Source organism: Copidosoma floridanum, unplaced genomic scaffold (assembly GCF_036245765.1).
Source record: "Copidosoma floridanum isolate Cflo_tuat_1 unplaced genomic scaffold, Cflo_Japanese_pri ptg000021l, whole genome shotgun sequence".
Classification (NCBI taxonomy): domain Eukaryota; kingdom Metazoa; phylum Arthropoda; class Insecta; order Hymenoptera; family Encyrtidae; genus Copidosoma; species Copidosoma floridanum.
In genome coordinates this window covers 1,348,239-1,360,992 of record NW_028321898.1, presented here as the reverse complement: position 1 = coordinate 1,360,992, position 12,754 = coordinate 1,348,239, and the positions used below count along the sequence as shown (strand labels likewise).

General features: G+C 31.2%; 1 protein-coding gene across 1 annotated transcript in view; it reads right to left on the bottom strand.

Annotated features, from left to right (window-relative positions):
• The window catches only part of LOC106642164 (protein CEPU-1), a 486,141-nt gene that overhangs the window by 427,521 nt on the left and 45,866 nt on the right, over positions 1–12,754 (bottom strand). The window contains exon 2 of the mRNA XM_089594618.1: positions 6,303–6,582. Coding sequence (XP_089450744.1) covers positions 6,303–6,555 — 253 coding nt within the window. The 5' untranslated portion in view covers positions 6,556–6,582. The remainder of the gene's footprint in view (positions 1–6,302; positions 6,583–12,754) is intronic.

Sequence of the window (12,754 nt, the reverse complement as noted above, 5' to 3'; positions counted from 1 at the left end):
CTTGTTTACAATGCATGAAAATAACAAAAAATTGCTTTACCAATATGTCCAACGCGTGTGCAAAATTATTTTGAAGACAAAATGAAGACAAAGTCGTTTGGTCCACTGCATGGAGCGTGTTTGTTAAAAGAATGGACCATCAAGGCTCTAATAAGTTTCATACATCGAATACTGAAGCCAAAAAATTAGATATCAGTTTTATAAGATACATAAGAGATACGAATTCATTTAATCGCTCTTAATTTATAAGAAGAAGTTTAGTATCTTCTTACTTATCATATTCGCTTTTAACTGCAGTCTCCTCTATATGATGATCTGCTCTAGTATCTATATTTGAAAAAAATTAACTAATTTTTTTTGGAGCAATTAAAACAGGGTTATTAACATTATCAGGAATTAATTTTAAAATGGAACTTGCTACGATGTATATAATTATATGTTTAAAAGATTTATAACAAGTGTATAATCCAACGGAACAAAAATATTAATCAGAGTCATAATTCTTCTGCTCTTTTTATATTGTTGGCACTGCAAACTCTATACCATTACTGGTACCTTTTACCCTGGCTAACAGAGACGATTTACATTTTCGATAACAGAAAAAAGTATAAATGTATAATTTTAATTGTTTGTATTTAATTTAAAGCATAAGGAATATCCTTTAGCATCTTAGTATCATAACATTTTTCGCTACTTACCATGCAGTCTTCAAAGATGTAACAAGAAAAATAAGGATTCTTTATACAATGCGAAGACGTCTTCGCATTAATCTCTACACAGCTGCCCTTTACATAATAAATATAGACAATTGCGATTCATTAAATTAATATTGAATTATATTACAATTGAAGCATCTCTTCTAAAAAGTCCAAGATGACTTCATTACATTTATTTTTAATTTAAGCAAATATATTTATAATACATTCAGAACAGAAACAGATTTAAAACGTTTAAAGTGTAGTATGTGTGTACACACCTATATATATCTTACTAATATATAAAGCAAAGTCGCTAAAACCGTTGTAATCGCTAACCACGAGAACTACTGAACCGATTTTGCTAAAATTTTGCACACTGATTTATGATATTTTCTAGATGGTTTTAGTATAGTTTTTATCTCAAAAAGTTTAATAACAATAGCAATAAATGAGCTCAAAGTTTTGCAAAAATTCGCCAACTTTTCACTTTAGTTCAGTAAAATCCGCTAGGTGGTGTCGACATAAAATCGAAGCTACCTGCAACATAATTAAATAAGTGTGGTTATAATGCGCCGGAGCGTCTCGATGGTGATGTAGTCGAGCTTCGGCAGTTCGAACCAGCTGAATAGAGAATGCTGTTGATAGTCTTGCAGCTGGGTATCCTGGTTACGGACGACACTTTTTTGTAAGGGGGAAGGAAAGGGACCTAGGTTTCCATTTACCCTGAATCTCGACGAGTATGATAAAAAAAAAAAAAAATTATTTCCAACTGATGCCGTCTCTGCCACAATACCAGGAGACATATCTAGCCAGAGCACAATCTGCACCAACTCTTTAGAGTTGTGTGGCAGTCCCACCATCCCTCCTTATGCAGTTAGAGAATTTGTGGCTACAAATGTAAGTAAGGGAAAATAGCTCTGAGGAGCATGGGCAGCCACAACGGCTACCTTCTTGGTCGTCACATCCCCAACGCGCTGACCCACATGTTCCCGTCTAACGATGAGCGGTTGGTTATCTGGGGAACGACTTGAGACAAGATATTCTTTGGTCAGCGGCGTACCTCCCTCCATCACAGTCTCCATACATCAAGACTCCCAGGGTAAGAATCAAGCAATCCCTAGCCAGCTCTTTATCATTAGGAATAATAATAAAGAATAGCCTGGAAGTTTCACCACTGGCGCTTTTTAAGGCCATTATAAGTATTTACGTTCCCTACTTAACCATCAATTTCATCGGTTCTTTTAAGGATCCACCTAAGTGTAAACTAACTTGCCAACAAATAAATTGTTATTACAATTTCCGGAAGCAATTCGTTGACTAAAAGACTACATTAACTAAAGACGGGCACTATTAAACCAAGTTAGCCATTCACTAGCAAACGTCACCTGCTGAGTTGTTCTTCGCAAGGCTGCAGGAAAACCCGGTGACCGACGACCCTATATTATCCTCTCGACTCTAAGCATTCAACCAGGAATCACTGATCTTCTCCAAGGTCTGCGTTGGGCAAACCTATAACAGCTATGAAGAAAAAAAAAACTTGAGCCAACGGGACATCCTTCACTGGACAAGTATCACTAACCAATCTCCCCATCTAAGATCACCAAAATAAACTGAATCTGCAAATAAAAAAGGTGCTTTAGACACCAATGTCTTCGACATTATACCGGGAGACGTTGGGAAAGAGCACTACAGCTAGCCCCAATGCTTCGGAATTTGTAATTTTTCTCCTAATCAGTCTGGGTCTTCAACAGCAGGCCAGAGAAGATAACCCTGAGGTATCCAGGCAGTCACAATTGCTGTTAACTGCAGTCAAAAAAGAGTTAACTTAGGAAGTCACCGATCTTTTTTAGGGTCATCGAACGTCGAACTACCTTGCTAACAAATATATTAGAACCTAACAAAGTTGACAGAAAACAGCTTTTAGGGGTCACAAAAATTTTAAGCATGCCAAAAGTCGCAAGAGGGTGAATTGAAAGAAAGTGTATCTAATAAATACAATTTTACTTAAGCGTCAAGAAACTGACGCAGAAAATTTATCGAGATTGAAACAGCAGCGTTAAAATCGACAACTAAAGAGTCCATAACGTGAGAGATCAGTTTTTTATTGTACCCTTACAGCAATCTCTGAAATCTTTAAAGATCCTATTTCAGATTTTTTAATAAGTAGAAAATGTATTTGTGTTTTTGTGGCAATAAGAATGTAGGGTTTAAGTTTCAGGACTTTGTTGCCCTGGTAATAAAGTTGTGAGATAACAGAAAAAAAAATTTATTTTAATATAAATTTTTTGGGCGTTCAAAATCTTAACAGCTTTAAAAAATAGCCCTTTTTATGAATTACACGGGAGAAACTGCAAATGAATGGTTCCTTATGGCCACCGATTATTTTATGGCATAAAAAACCCACGGTACTTTTCAGCATTATTATTTTTTTTAATTTTTACACATTATTTGACCAAACAAACTGTATGGATTCTGAAAAAATATGTTCGTAATAAGAAGATTTTTGTTCCGAGACGTGTCAGGAATATTTGTAAAGTTTTGAACTAAAAACATTTTACATTACATGTCAACACACTACGATGTTTTATTTAGTAAGTCTTGGGCGAAGCCGAGACGGGGGGCTGCTAGTGTATATATACATATATATATATATATATATATATATATAGTAAGAATAAAAACTCATATTAATTAGAAAATTCTACTAGTAATTGGTAAAGAATGATAATAATCAAGACGTTATCGTATCATATATGAATTCCGATAACGACTGATTTTCTATAACAATAAGTAAATGTAGAAAAAAAGTAATATTAAAGATAAAGGCAAAATGCTGTTTATTTAAATAATAAAAAGTCATCGATCACCAACCAAGGAAAGCTCTGTACACATTACATTAATAATGAATGAAAATGTCAAACAGTTCAGAGTCAACTTCTTGAATCTAAAATACAGTACATTTTTTAAAAAGTAATTAAAACTTTATTAGTATCAACAGCAAAATAAATTAATTCAGAATAAAAGTACTAAAACTAGCATTATTAAGAAATTCAAAGTGATCAGTGATCCGTTGGGTGCGAAATGTAAGAAAATAAATAAATACAAAAGTATATTTAAATTTTTCTGCGTTGATTTATTGATGCGCAACGTTTCGCTGACAATATGCGTCAGCCTCATCAGGCGCAGGTACGCGAGAATTCGTAAGTTTGGTTGACTTACTCGTCACCTGTCGTGCTGTTGACTGACAATTAAAACGTGTGCATCAAAAAATCAACGCAGGAAAATTTAAATACACTTTTGTATTTATTTATTTTCTTACATTTCGCCCCCAACGGATCACTGATCACTTTGAATTTCCAAATTCACCGGAGGGCACTGATATATACTAACAAATCATTAGCATTATTAAGATTGACACTATCATATCAAAGTGTCGTATAACATTTTAAAAGAAAAAATTGAAATATTGTCAAGTCATTAGCCATTGACACTTTATTTCTAAGAATCAGGTTAATATAGATACGCATTTTATTATTAAAATGCAAGAATTTATTAGATTAAGATTTTTGAATTCCGTACTTACGAAAGATACATAACTATATTTTTTTATATAATTCTGTGCCGAGAGTTGTGTAAGCTTAAAAATTGGGATTTAATTGCTTTCAAAATTTTTATGTCCTTTTCCACTGATTCGCTAGTAAAGCAAAAAACCAAGTTTGTTACAACTAAATGGTAATGCAAACAAAATTGTGGATTATTCGAGGGATTAGCTTTCAGTAGAAATTTATTTTGATAAAAATTACCTTTTTAAGGTTATGTCTAAGCATCATTAATAAATGCTAGTTTTAAATAAAGCTTTAAGGTTCTTTTTTCATTATGACTCTTTCATAGATATGCAATTTATTCTTTGGTTTTTGTGTTGAAGCAGTTGTTCCATGATTCCCTTGTTGATGTGGTCATAGTGAAATTCGTACATTTATAAACACATCTGAATAAAAAACAAAGATATTTGAGCAAACTCAACAGCATTTTGAAAAATAAAACATACACTTGTAAAGGCTTCAAAAAGTTTTTTTTGAAAAAATATGTAACGATACTTCTTGGGAAAATATATAACCACAAATATAAGCCAAAACCATGTTTTTTGCACTTGTAAATTATAATATCTCAAAATCTTAACGGATTGAAGTAACTATGAGGCCAAATTCTGTTTTAACGTTAAAAATTCTACGGTCAATTATGCACTCCTTATTTGTACAAGAACCTTATAATGCCGTGTGATTTCTTTAGTTTGCAGCTCAGAATACCATACTTTATAGTATTTGATGGGATCTGTGTTCATGTCTTGAAGGATTCCAGTTTTTACACTAGTCTTTGGATAAATGTGTCCATATTATACGACTGATACAAGTTTGTAAATCTTATTAGCTGGCACTGGATTAGAAATAATATCTAAATCAAAATTGAATTACGTACAAAAATCTATAAAAACAATCTTCGTGGGTTAAAAAAAAATTGATATATATTTTTATTCCTATAACATACGTTTTAACTGAGGTGTTTGAAAATTTTTAACATAAGAATCGTATTATTTGAGCAAGTAAGATTATTCAATAACTAGTTACAACTTTTTTCAGGACTTATGCTACAAGCACTCTTAGGTTTTTTTTTACCTACCTGCGTAACTGTTTCGATTTTTAAAACATTTTAATGCATTTTTATAAATAACACTTAATTTTACACAAATAACTTGAATAACAGTAACCTGGGCTATGAATGTTCTGTATTTTAAGTCTTTTCAATTTTCTGTTAGAGTTCTTACATATTATATGAACTGTACGTTTGACAAAAAAAATAATTGAAAAAAATGTGTTTTATTTTTTGTATACAAAGAAAAATTTTTGTTTGCAACAATCTGCTTGACTTCTACCCTTGTCTGCGGCTTCAGAGACAATTTTTATGCAGATTACACTAAAAAACTTTTCTAGTAAGCAGAAGTTGCCAGTTTCACTTGAAAGATAATGTTGCACTCATCACCCTTTTATTATGAAAAAAACATGATTCTTTTACAGAGAAAAGTAAGATATCGCATAAGCTGCAAAAAAAAGTATTAAATCATCTCCTGGCTGCTTAAATGTAATGGCTGAAAATATGTAATGAATTATATTCTAGCTTACCTCTCTTGTTTTCAGACTAGGGGCTATTCCACGCGCAGAAACAAACACTGTACTTTTATTCTTTGTGATGCAACAATTTTTTTTGTACTTTAATGATTAAACTAACATGTTTTTAGATCGTATGTATTTAAATAAAAAACTTTTTATTGCTCGACACACATCAAAAAGTGCATCCAACTATAAAGTAAGTGCCATTAGTAGTTGTCATAAACAACTACCTACTAGCAGGTGGATCACACAATTATAAGTAAGTTATAAATGAGTATATTTAAAATTAGCTTAAAGTCAGGAATATCAAAAAACTTGAAAGAAAGGCTTTAGCTAAATATGTAAAAATAATAATCTTATCTTATAAGTACCGTATCATTAGACTATCTCAATAGCATCTGTAGCAAAACGTTGACCAAAAAATATTTCAAGTTCTTACCTAGTATATCCAAGCAGCCTAGCTGAGAGATCATTGGACTAGTATTTATTTGACACATATAACAACCTCTATCAGTTTCTTTTAGTTGACGAATAATCAAACGCCATATGCCACAGGCTGTGCAATTCGAACTAGTGGACCTTTTAGTAATAAGATGATTTTTAAACGTATATTTACTATCTTTTATTGATTCATACTTAACAGAAATACGCTCATTTTGGATGACAGTCTTTGTATGTAAGGAAATAATCATCTTATCAGAGGCTCGTAACCAGCCTACCTGAAAAAAAAAGAAACATATAAACTATTTATTAATTGAAATAAATGCAGCTTACACAAAAACATATCATACATTAAAATCATTGATATTCAGAGAAATCTTGAAAGATGTTTCCAGTATAATAGCCATCAAAAGTCATCTATTTTCAGATTTTGTTTTAAAAAAGTGAAAATTTGATGAATTGTAAGCAGACACAGGTAGTACAAGTAAATAACAAATAAAATATGACTTTAAAGACCTTTACACAAGAACGTTTAATTTTTCACAGTTCAACTGTGACTTGTCGAGTGAAGACACTTAAAAAATAAAATAATTAATTATATTACAGCTATGCACTTTCTATTATTGTGAACAGAAATCGTTAATAAGCCTATGCCAATAATTTTTCCAGTAAACACCAATTATCTTTCTTTTGAAAAAAATGTAAAATATTCTAACAAACTGTGAAAGATAAAAATGAAACCAGTCAAAAAAAGTGTAACATTATTTATACAAGTGAGAGTAATAAATCAGGTATGTAATCCAAGATGGGGAGTATTTTAAATATAGTTAGAAGCAACCCGTATCATCATTTAAAGGAAAAAAGACCTTCAAAGCTTAAAAGATCTTGTAAAAAAAAAAAAAAGTATTTTTGTATCAATTTTTAGTTTGAAGAATTCAATTGTGTGAAAATTAATTAAAACTTTGTCTATAACACAGGCCTACAAAAAAAAAGTTTCTGAATTGGGCTGCGAAGCATCTTTTCTTACGTACATCTTGGTGCTCAATCTGAATCTGAAGTCAGAATGAGAGTATCGCAGACAAATTTTGGGAAAAATCGCTGTTTAAAGTCAGAAATTTTAGAAAATAAGTCTAAATCACTTTATCCATAATGTTCAAACGCTTAATGTGCAAGGCGTTATTTTCCATTGTACAATAGGAACTGACCTAAAATATTTTGACTAAACAAGTTGAAACAACATTGCGGATTCCGATGACCCTAATATATTTTATTAAAGTTTTCGATCGCTTACGTATCTTTTTGTCATTGAAAGATCTGTGTGAAAATTTCTTTTTACGTTATTTAATTTTGTTCTCAATCGTTTACAAGTCAGGGATCATATTAATATCATAACAATATCCCACTATTCATAATAATGTCTCTTCATCTCTTCAATATCCTAATGAAATCGTTTATTTGGTTCTTCGCTAAGATCTCCTAGATATTATGGGAAAGAGTCCAGGTAAGAGTTGAGGAAATGTAGTTTGAGATTTGTAAAACATCCTTATTTTCGAAAACTCTCTATCATATTCTTCACAATTTTTTTAATGTTGTTCACTCTTAGTGTTGCAACGAAATTTTCCATGACATTTTTAAAACCAGCCATGCTGTCTTTTCAGTAATTGTCATAGTAGTCGCAAAAGTTTCTGCTCTCAACAAAGTGCGGATCTGTGGTCCATCAAAAATACTTTAATCTACTTTAGCATCCAAGAACTAAGAGAATACACGCTTTATACATTTAAAGCATGGACCTTTTTTGTCTAGAGCCTTAACAAACTTTATCATCAATCCTATTTTAATATGTAAAGGAGGCAGAACAATTTTACCTTAATCAACTAATGGCTGCTTTGTGACATTCTTCGAACCAGGCTGTAAAGTTGTTCTAGGTGTCTATTCTTTTTTAACATAATGGTTTTGTCGATCTTGGCTATCCCATTTATACAAGAAACATAGGTACTTCTGAATCTGCACTGCTAGCTTAGAATCATAAATAAAATTTTTTAGTCCCCGCAAAATCAAGTCTTCGTGCTCTTCATAACACAGTTTTCTCAATACTATTTCTGTTTGTGTATCCTTCTTTTAATAGAGTAGAGTAAGAAACTGGAATAAGGGCCAATTTATGAGTATTATGCAATAAGACAACCTTGAGACTTCTTGTAGAGGGGTCTATGAATAACCGTTACTCATTAACTTTATAAGTGACTGTATTAGTTTATTACTAAACCGTACTAAATCGTGACAATAAACAAAATTAGAGCTTTGACTGAAGAAACTCCTTTAGTCTTTATTTCTACCACAATAAAACGTCACTCTGGATAGCAACAGTGGCGTTTATTCATAGACTCCTCTATAAGGAGTTTCAAGGTAGTCTTAATGCACAATACCAATGAGTTGGCTCCAACTTTAGCTTCTCACACTACAATTATTATTAACAATTCCAGATCAGCAGTCAGGACTCACTAAGTATCTATGATTTTTGTGTGAAGAGTCCAGATCAACAAAACCATTATGTTAAAAAGGGTCATGCTTCGGACATATCGAGTGTGCCTTGCCTAAGCTGTCGGATGCTAATGCCCATCACGGTGTATTTGATGGACCACAGATTTGTTCTTTATTGAGAGATGAAACTTCTGTGACCACTCCTGAGAAAACAGCATCCATTGGTTTCAAGGATGTCGTGAAAAATATTCTTGAAAACAGTAAGAGTGAACAATATCAACAAGTTGTGAAGAACATGATAGAGAGTTTACTAGAATCAGGATGTTTCATGAATCTTAAACAACATTTTTTCGACTCTCACCTGGACTCTTTCCCAGAATATCTTGGAGATTTTAGCGGAGAGCAAAGTAAACGATTTTATCAGAATATTAAAGAGATGAAAAGATGTTATCACGGTGAGTGGTATATTAATATAATATGGCTGACTTGGGCTGGACATTAAAAAAAGAAAGCGAATGAGAAGAAAAGTAAAGAACTTTAAATTTTAAGTTAGTTCCGGGCTAAAACAAGCAAATGTTGATACATTTGCACCATTGTATCATGAGACGGATATGTATGGATGTAGTACTTTTCTTAAACAAGCACTCTATATCCTCTATACATGCCCTCTTCATGAAAAAAAAAAAATTTTGTGGTTTAGTATTGTGTATCTTTGGTGAGTTTGATATTAAGGAAAGGTCATGTATGGAAGATATACAGTGCTTGTTTTAGATGTATCAACATTCGCTTGTATAGATATTGGTCGCATTAAATTTCTAGTTTACCTACAAGAACTAGAGCTATATACCTACTTTATCAAGCTCAGGTAGAAGACAGCTTTAAAATTAAGAATGAGAACTTATCTAAACTTACGGTGCGAGTGAATGTACGGCTCCTTGGGAGCTCAAATGGTAGAGGCACCGTCTAGTAAACAGGAGGTTGTGTGTTCGATCCGCACCCGAGAAGGATGTTTTTCTCAACCTTATTTATTATTTAAGAAAATTTCTTGGATAAAAAGAAATCATGTGGTTTAGTATTGTGAATCATTGGTGCGTTAGATATTGAGAAAAGGGCATGTTTAGAGGATATAGAGTGCTTGTTCAAAAAAAGTGCTGCCATCTACACATGTGCGCCTCATGATACAATGGCTTGGATGTATTAACATTTACTTGTATACTTACTAGTCGTATTAAATTTTTAGTTTAGCTACAAGCGTTAAAGTCATATACCTTAAAAGAATAATGTTGGAATGTGCTCACAATAGGGATTTTTTTTTCTTTCTTAACTAGGAGTTGTAAGAGGTATTACTAAGAAAACTTGTTACATATAATTTCGTATAATTTATTATTTAGCACAATCTTTATGATTGTATGTATGTATACAACAGGTATTTATTCTCTTTTACAAAACGTCCAGATTTGAGTGACACATAAAATGTTCCTCTACAGTTTGTAGACCATTCACTTATTTTGAAGAAAGTTCTGAAACAAGTTAAAAAAGAACAGAGACTTTGTATGAAAGTTTTGATATTGGAGAGCTCTCATATACTTAATTTACATAAGTTAATAAGAAATGAGTGGAAACTACGAATTTGTATTAAAAATTTTTTGTTAGAAAATCACTTTCAGATAATACACAGTTTGAGTTCTCAAAAAAAAAAAAAAAAAAATATCAGCTTCTGCATAATGTTTAACTAAATAAATTGTTTATTTCATTTCCATCTGTTCAAATTCTAAGCAAAGCTACGAAAAAATGCTATCCTATAAGAACAATCAAGATAACCAAGGATAATGGGGAAATCATAACCATTGCTTCACAATACAAATTAATGACTTTTAAAAGCTCAGCATTATGTTTTTTGAAATTCAATCAAAGAACAGCTGGAAAATTTTAGTACAATTTGCAAGTGGGTTTGAGATGAAAGTTCTGATTATATAACTTGCAAGCAGCAACTGAATGAAGAGAAATTGATAAGGATTTTTTTGGACTGTTATCGTGCCTTTGCAATTAGTTTACGAAAATTTACTATCTGATCGAAATTACTGGATTAGAAAAATAAGAGGCTACATTTTTCACGCTTCTATAAAAACCTTTTGAAGAAACAAAAAACTTTTTCACATACGAATAGATAACTTGCAGCTGTATATAAAGCAATATATAAAAGGAATAAAATTCTTGTTATTCTTAAACTATGTTCATGATAAATGGCTGAGTGTGCAATGAGCTTTATAAATGCACACATGTTAAACGTTATCTAGTATGCTTAGAAGCCTCTTCAAATTTTAATAAAATGAATAATTTATTAGAGTTGCGTATTCAAGAATATACTTAAGGATTGTCAAGCAGCCGGGCATGCATTAGATGTTTTAAATACCTGTTCCATACATCATATAGATGAAATAATAAAAACTGCCAAGCTTCAAAAGTTACAGACATTGAAAAAGCTGAAAAGGCTAAAAAATTATACAGTCTGGTTTTAAAAGTCAGTTACAATTACGTGGGTATATGCCAACTGTAAGAGAAGCTAGTAGTTCTAATGACAGAAATACTATCAGAACTTCTTTGTGAAATTCTAATGTATCTACACAAAAGACAGGCATGGATGAGAATCTCATTAATTGTTGTTATGTTATACTACAGGATACATCAAGCGGTTTGAATATTTACTTCAAAGCTTATGAGTACGTTTTAGAAATGGCACATATTGATGTTAAGAAATATTATTGGCATTAAATCGAGACTGTTAAAGATAGAATTATGTGTCCACTGAAGTATGCAAATTTTTTAGATATGTGAAGCCCATAAAGTTTAATGCAATTTCTAAAATTATGGTCAGTTGTCAGAGGAAGCATAAAAAAGTTTAATAAATTATTAAAAGTTTTTCAGCTGAATCATGCTCTTCTTGGATCATTCTTGGATATTTGAAACAAAAAAGCATGGAAGATATGTTTAGAATATTTTTAGAAATAAGTAAGTATCTTATTTCTTATTAACAAAAAATATCAAAAAAGCCTTTTAGATCATTCCCAGTGAATACTTCTCATCTCATATTATCTTTATATTTATCCTTGTACGAAGATATTGCTTAAAAATTAAAAAAAATTTGAGAAACACTAACATAAAAGAAATTATCAACATACAATGCTGACTCTACTTGCGAAAAAATTTCTTTGTTCGTTAATTAAACACTTGCTTAACTTTTTTTAAACTTTTTCTGTAAGATTTTGTACATTTAATATCATATTCCTGATCAGAAACCTTGAAAACTTTTGAAGTAATACGTAAGTTCATAGTTTTTAACAAATGTGCTATTTTTTGCAAGAAGGTAGAGTGCAAAATAGACCTAAATCCCGTGTTAGTAAGTGAAAATTTAAGTTTCACTAAAAACATTTAAATGCGATTTTGAGCCTAAAGTCATAAAAAAAGTTATATTTTAATGGATAAACATACAAAATCCTACACTACATGAAATAAAAGTACCGGAAAACAAGTGTGTTTGTTAACATATCAAGAGGCTATGGGATTTATGCTTAATCTTATGAACACTGTAAAATATTCTTAATTATTATGACAGTTACATTTATATTTTATCAGAATAGTCTTTTAGTTATGAATTAATATCACATCATTTAGAACGTTTTAAATATTTGAACAAAAAAAAACAACCAAGCAAACGTAGTAATAAGTTAAAATGAATCAGTTTTTTCTCTAGTTATTCTTTAGTCATACTGATTGTTTTGACTTGTTGCTTGAACGCTTATCAACCTGTGTTTATTTTAAAAGTCTTAAAAACATAATTGATTTTATGTGGTATACCTTAGACATGTTAATTAATTGTGAAATATACCTATATGATTCCATTTTTATTGTTTCATAAGAAAATTTTATACCTACTGTCATACAATACAAAAAAAATACACATGAAACAATACT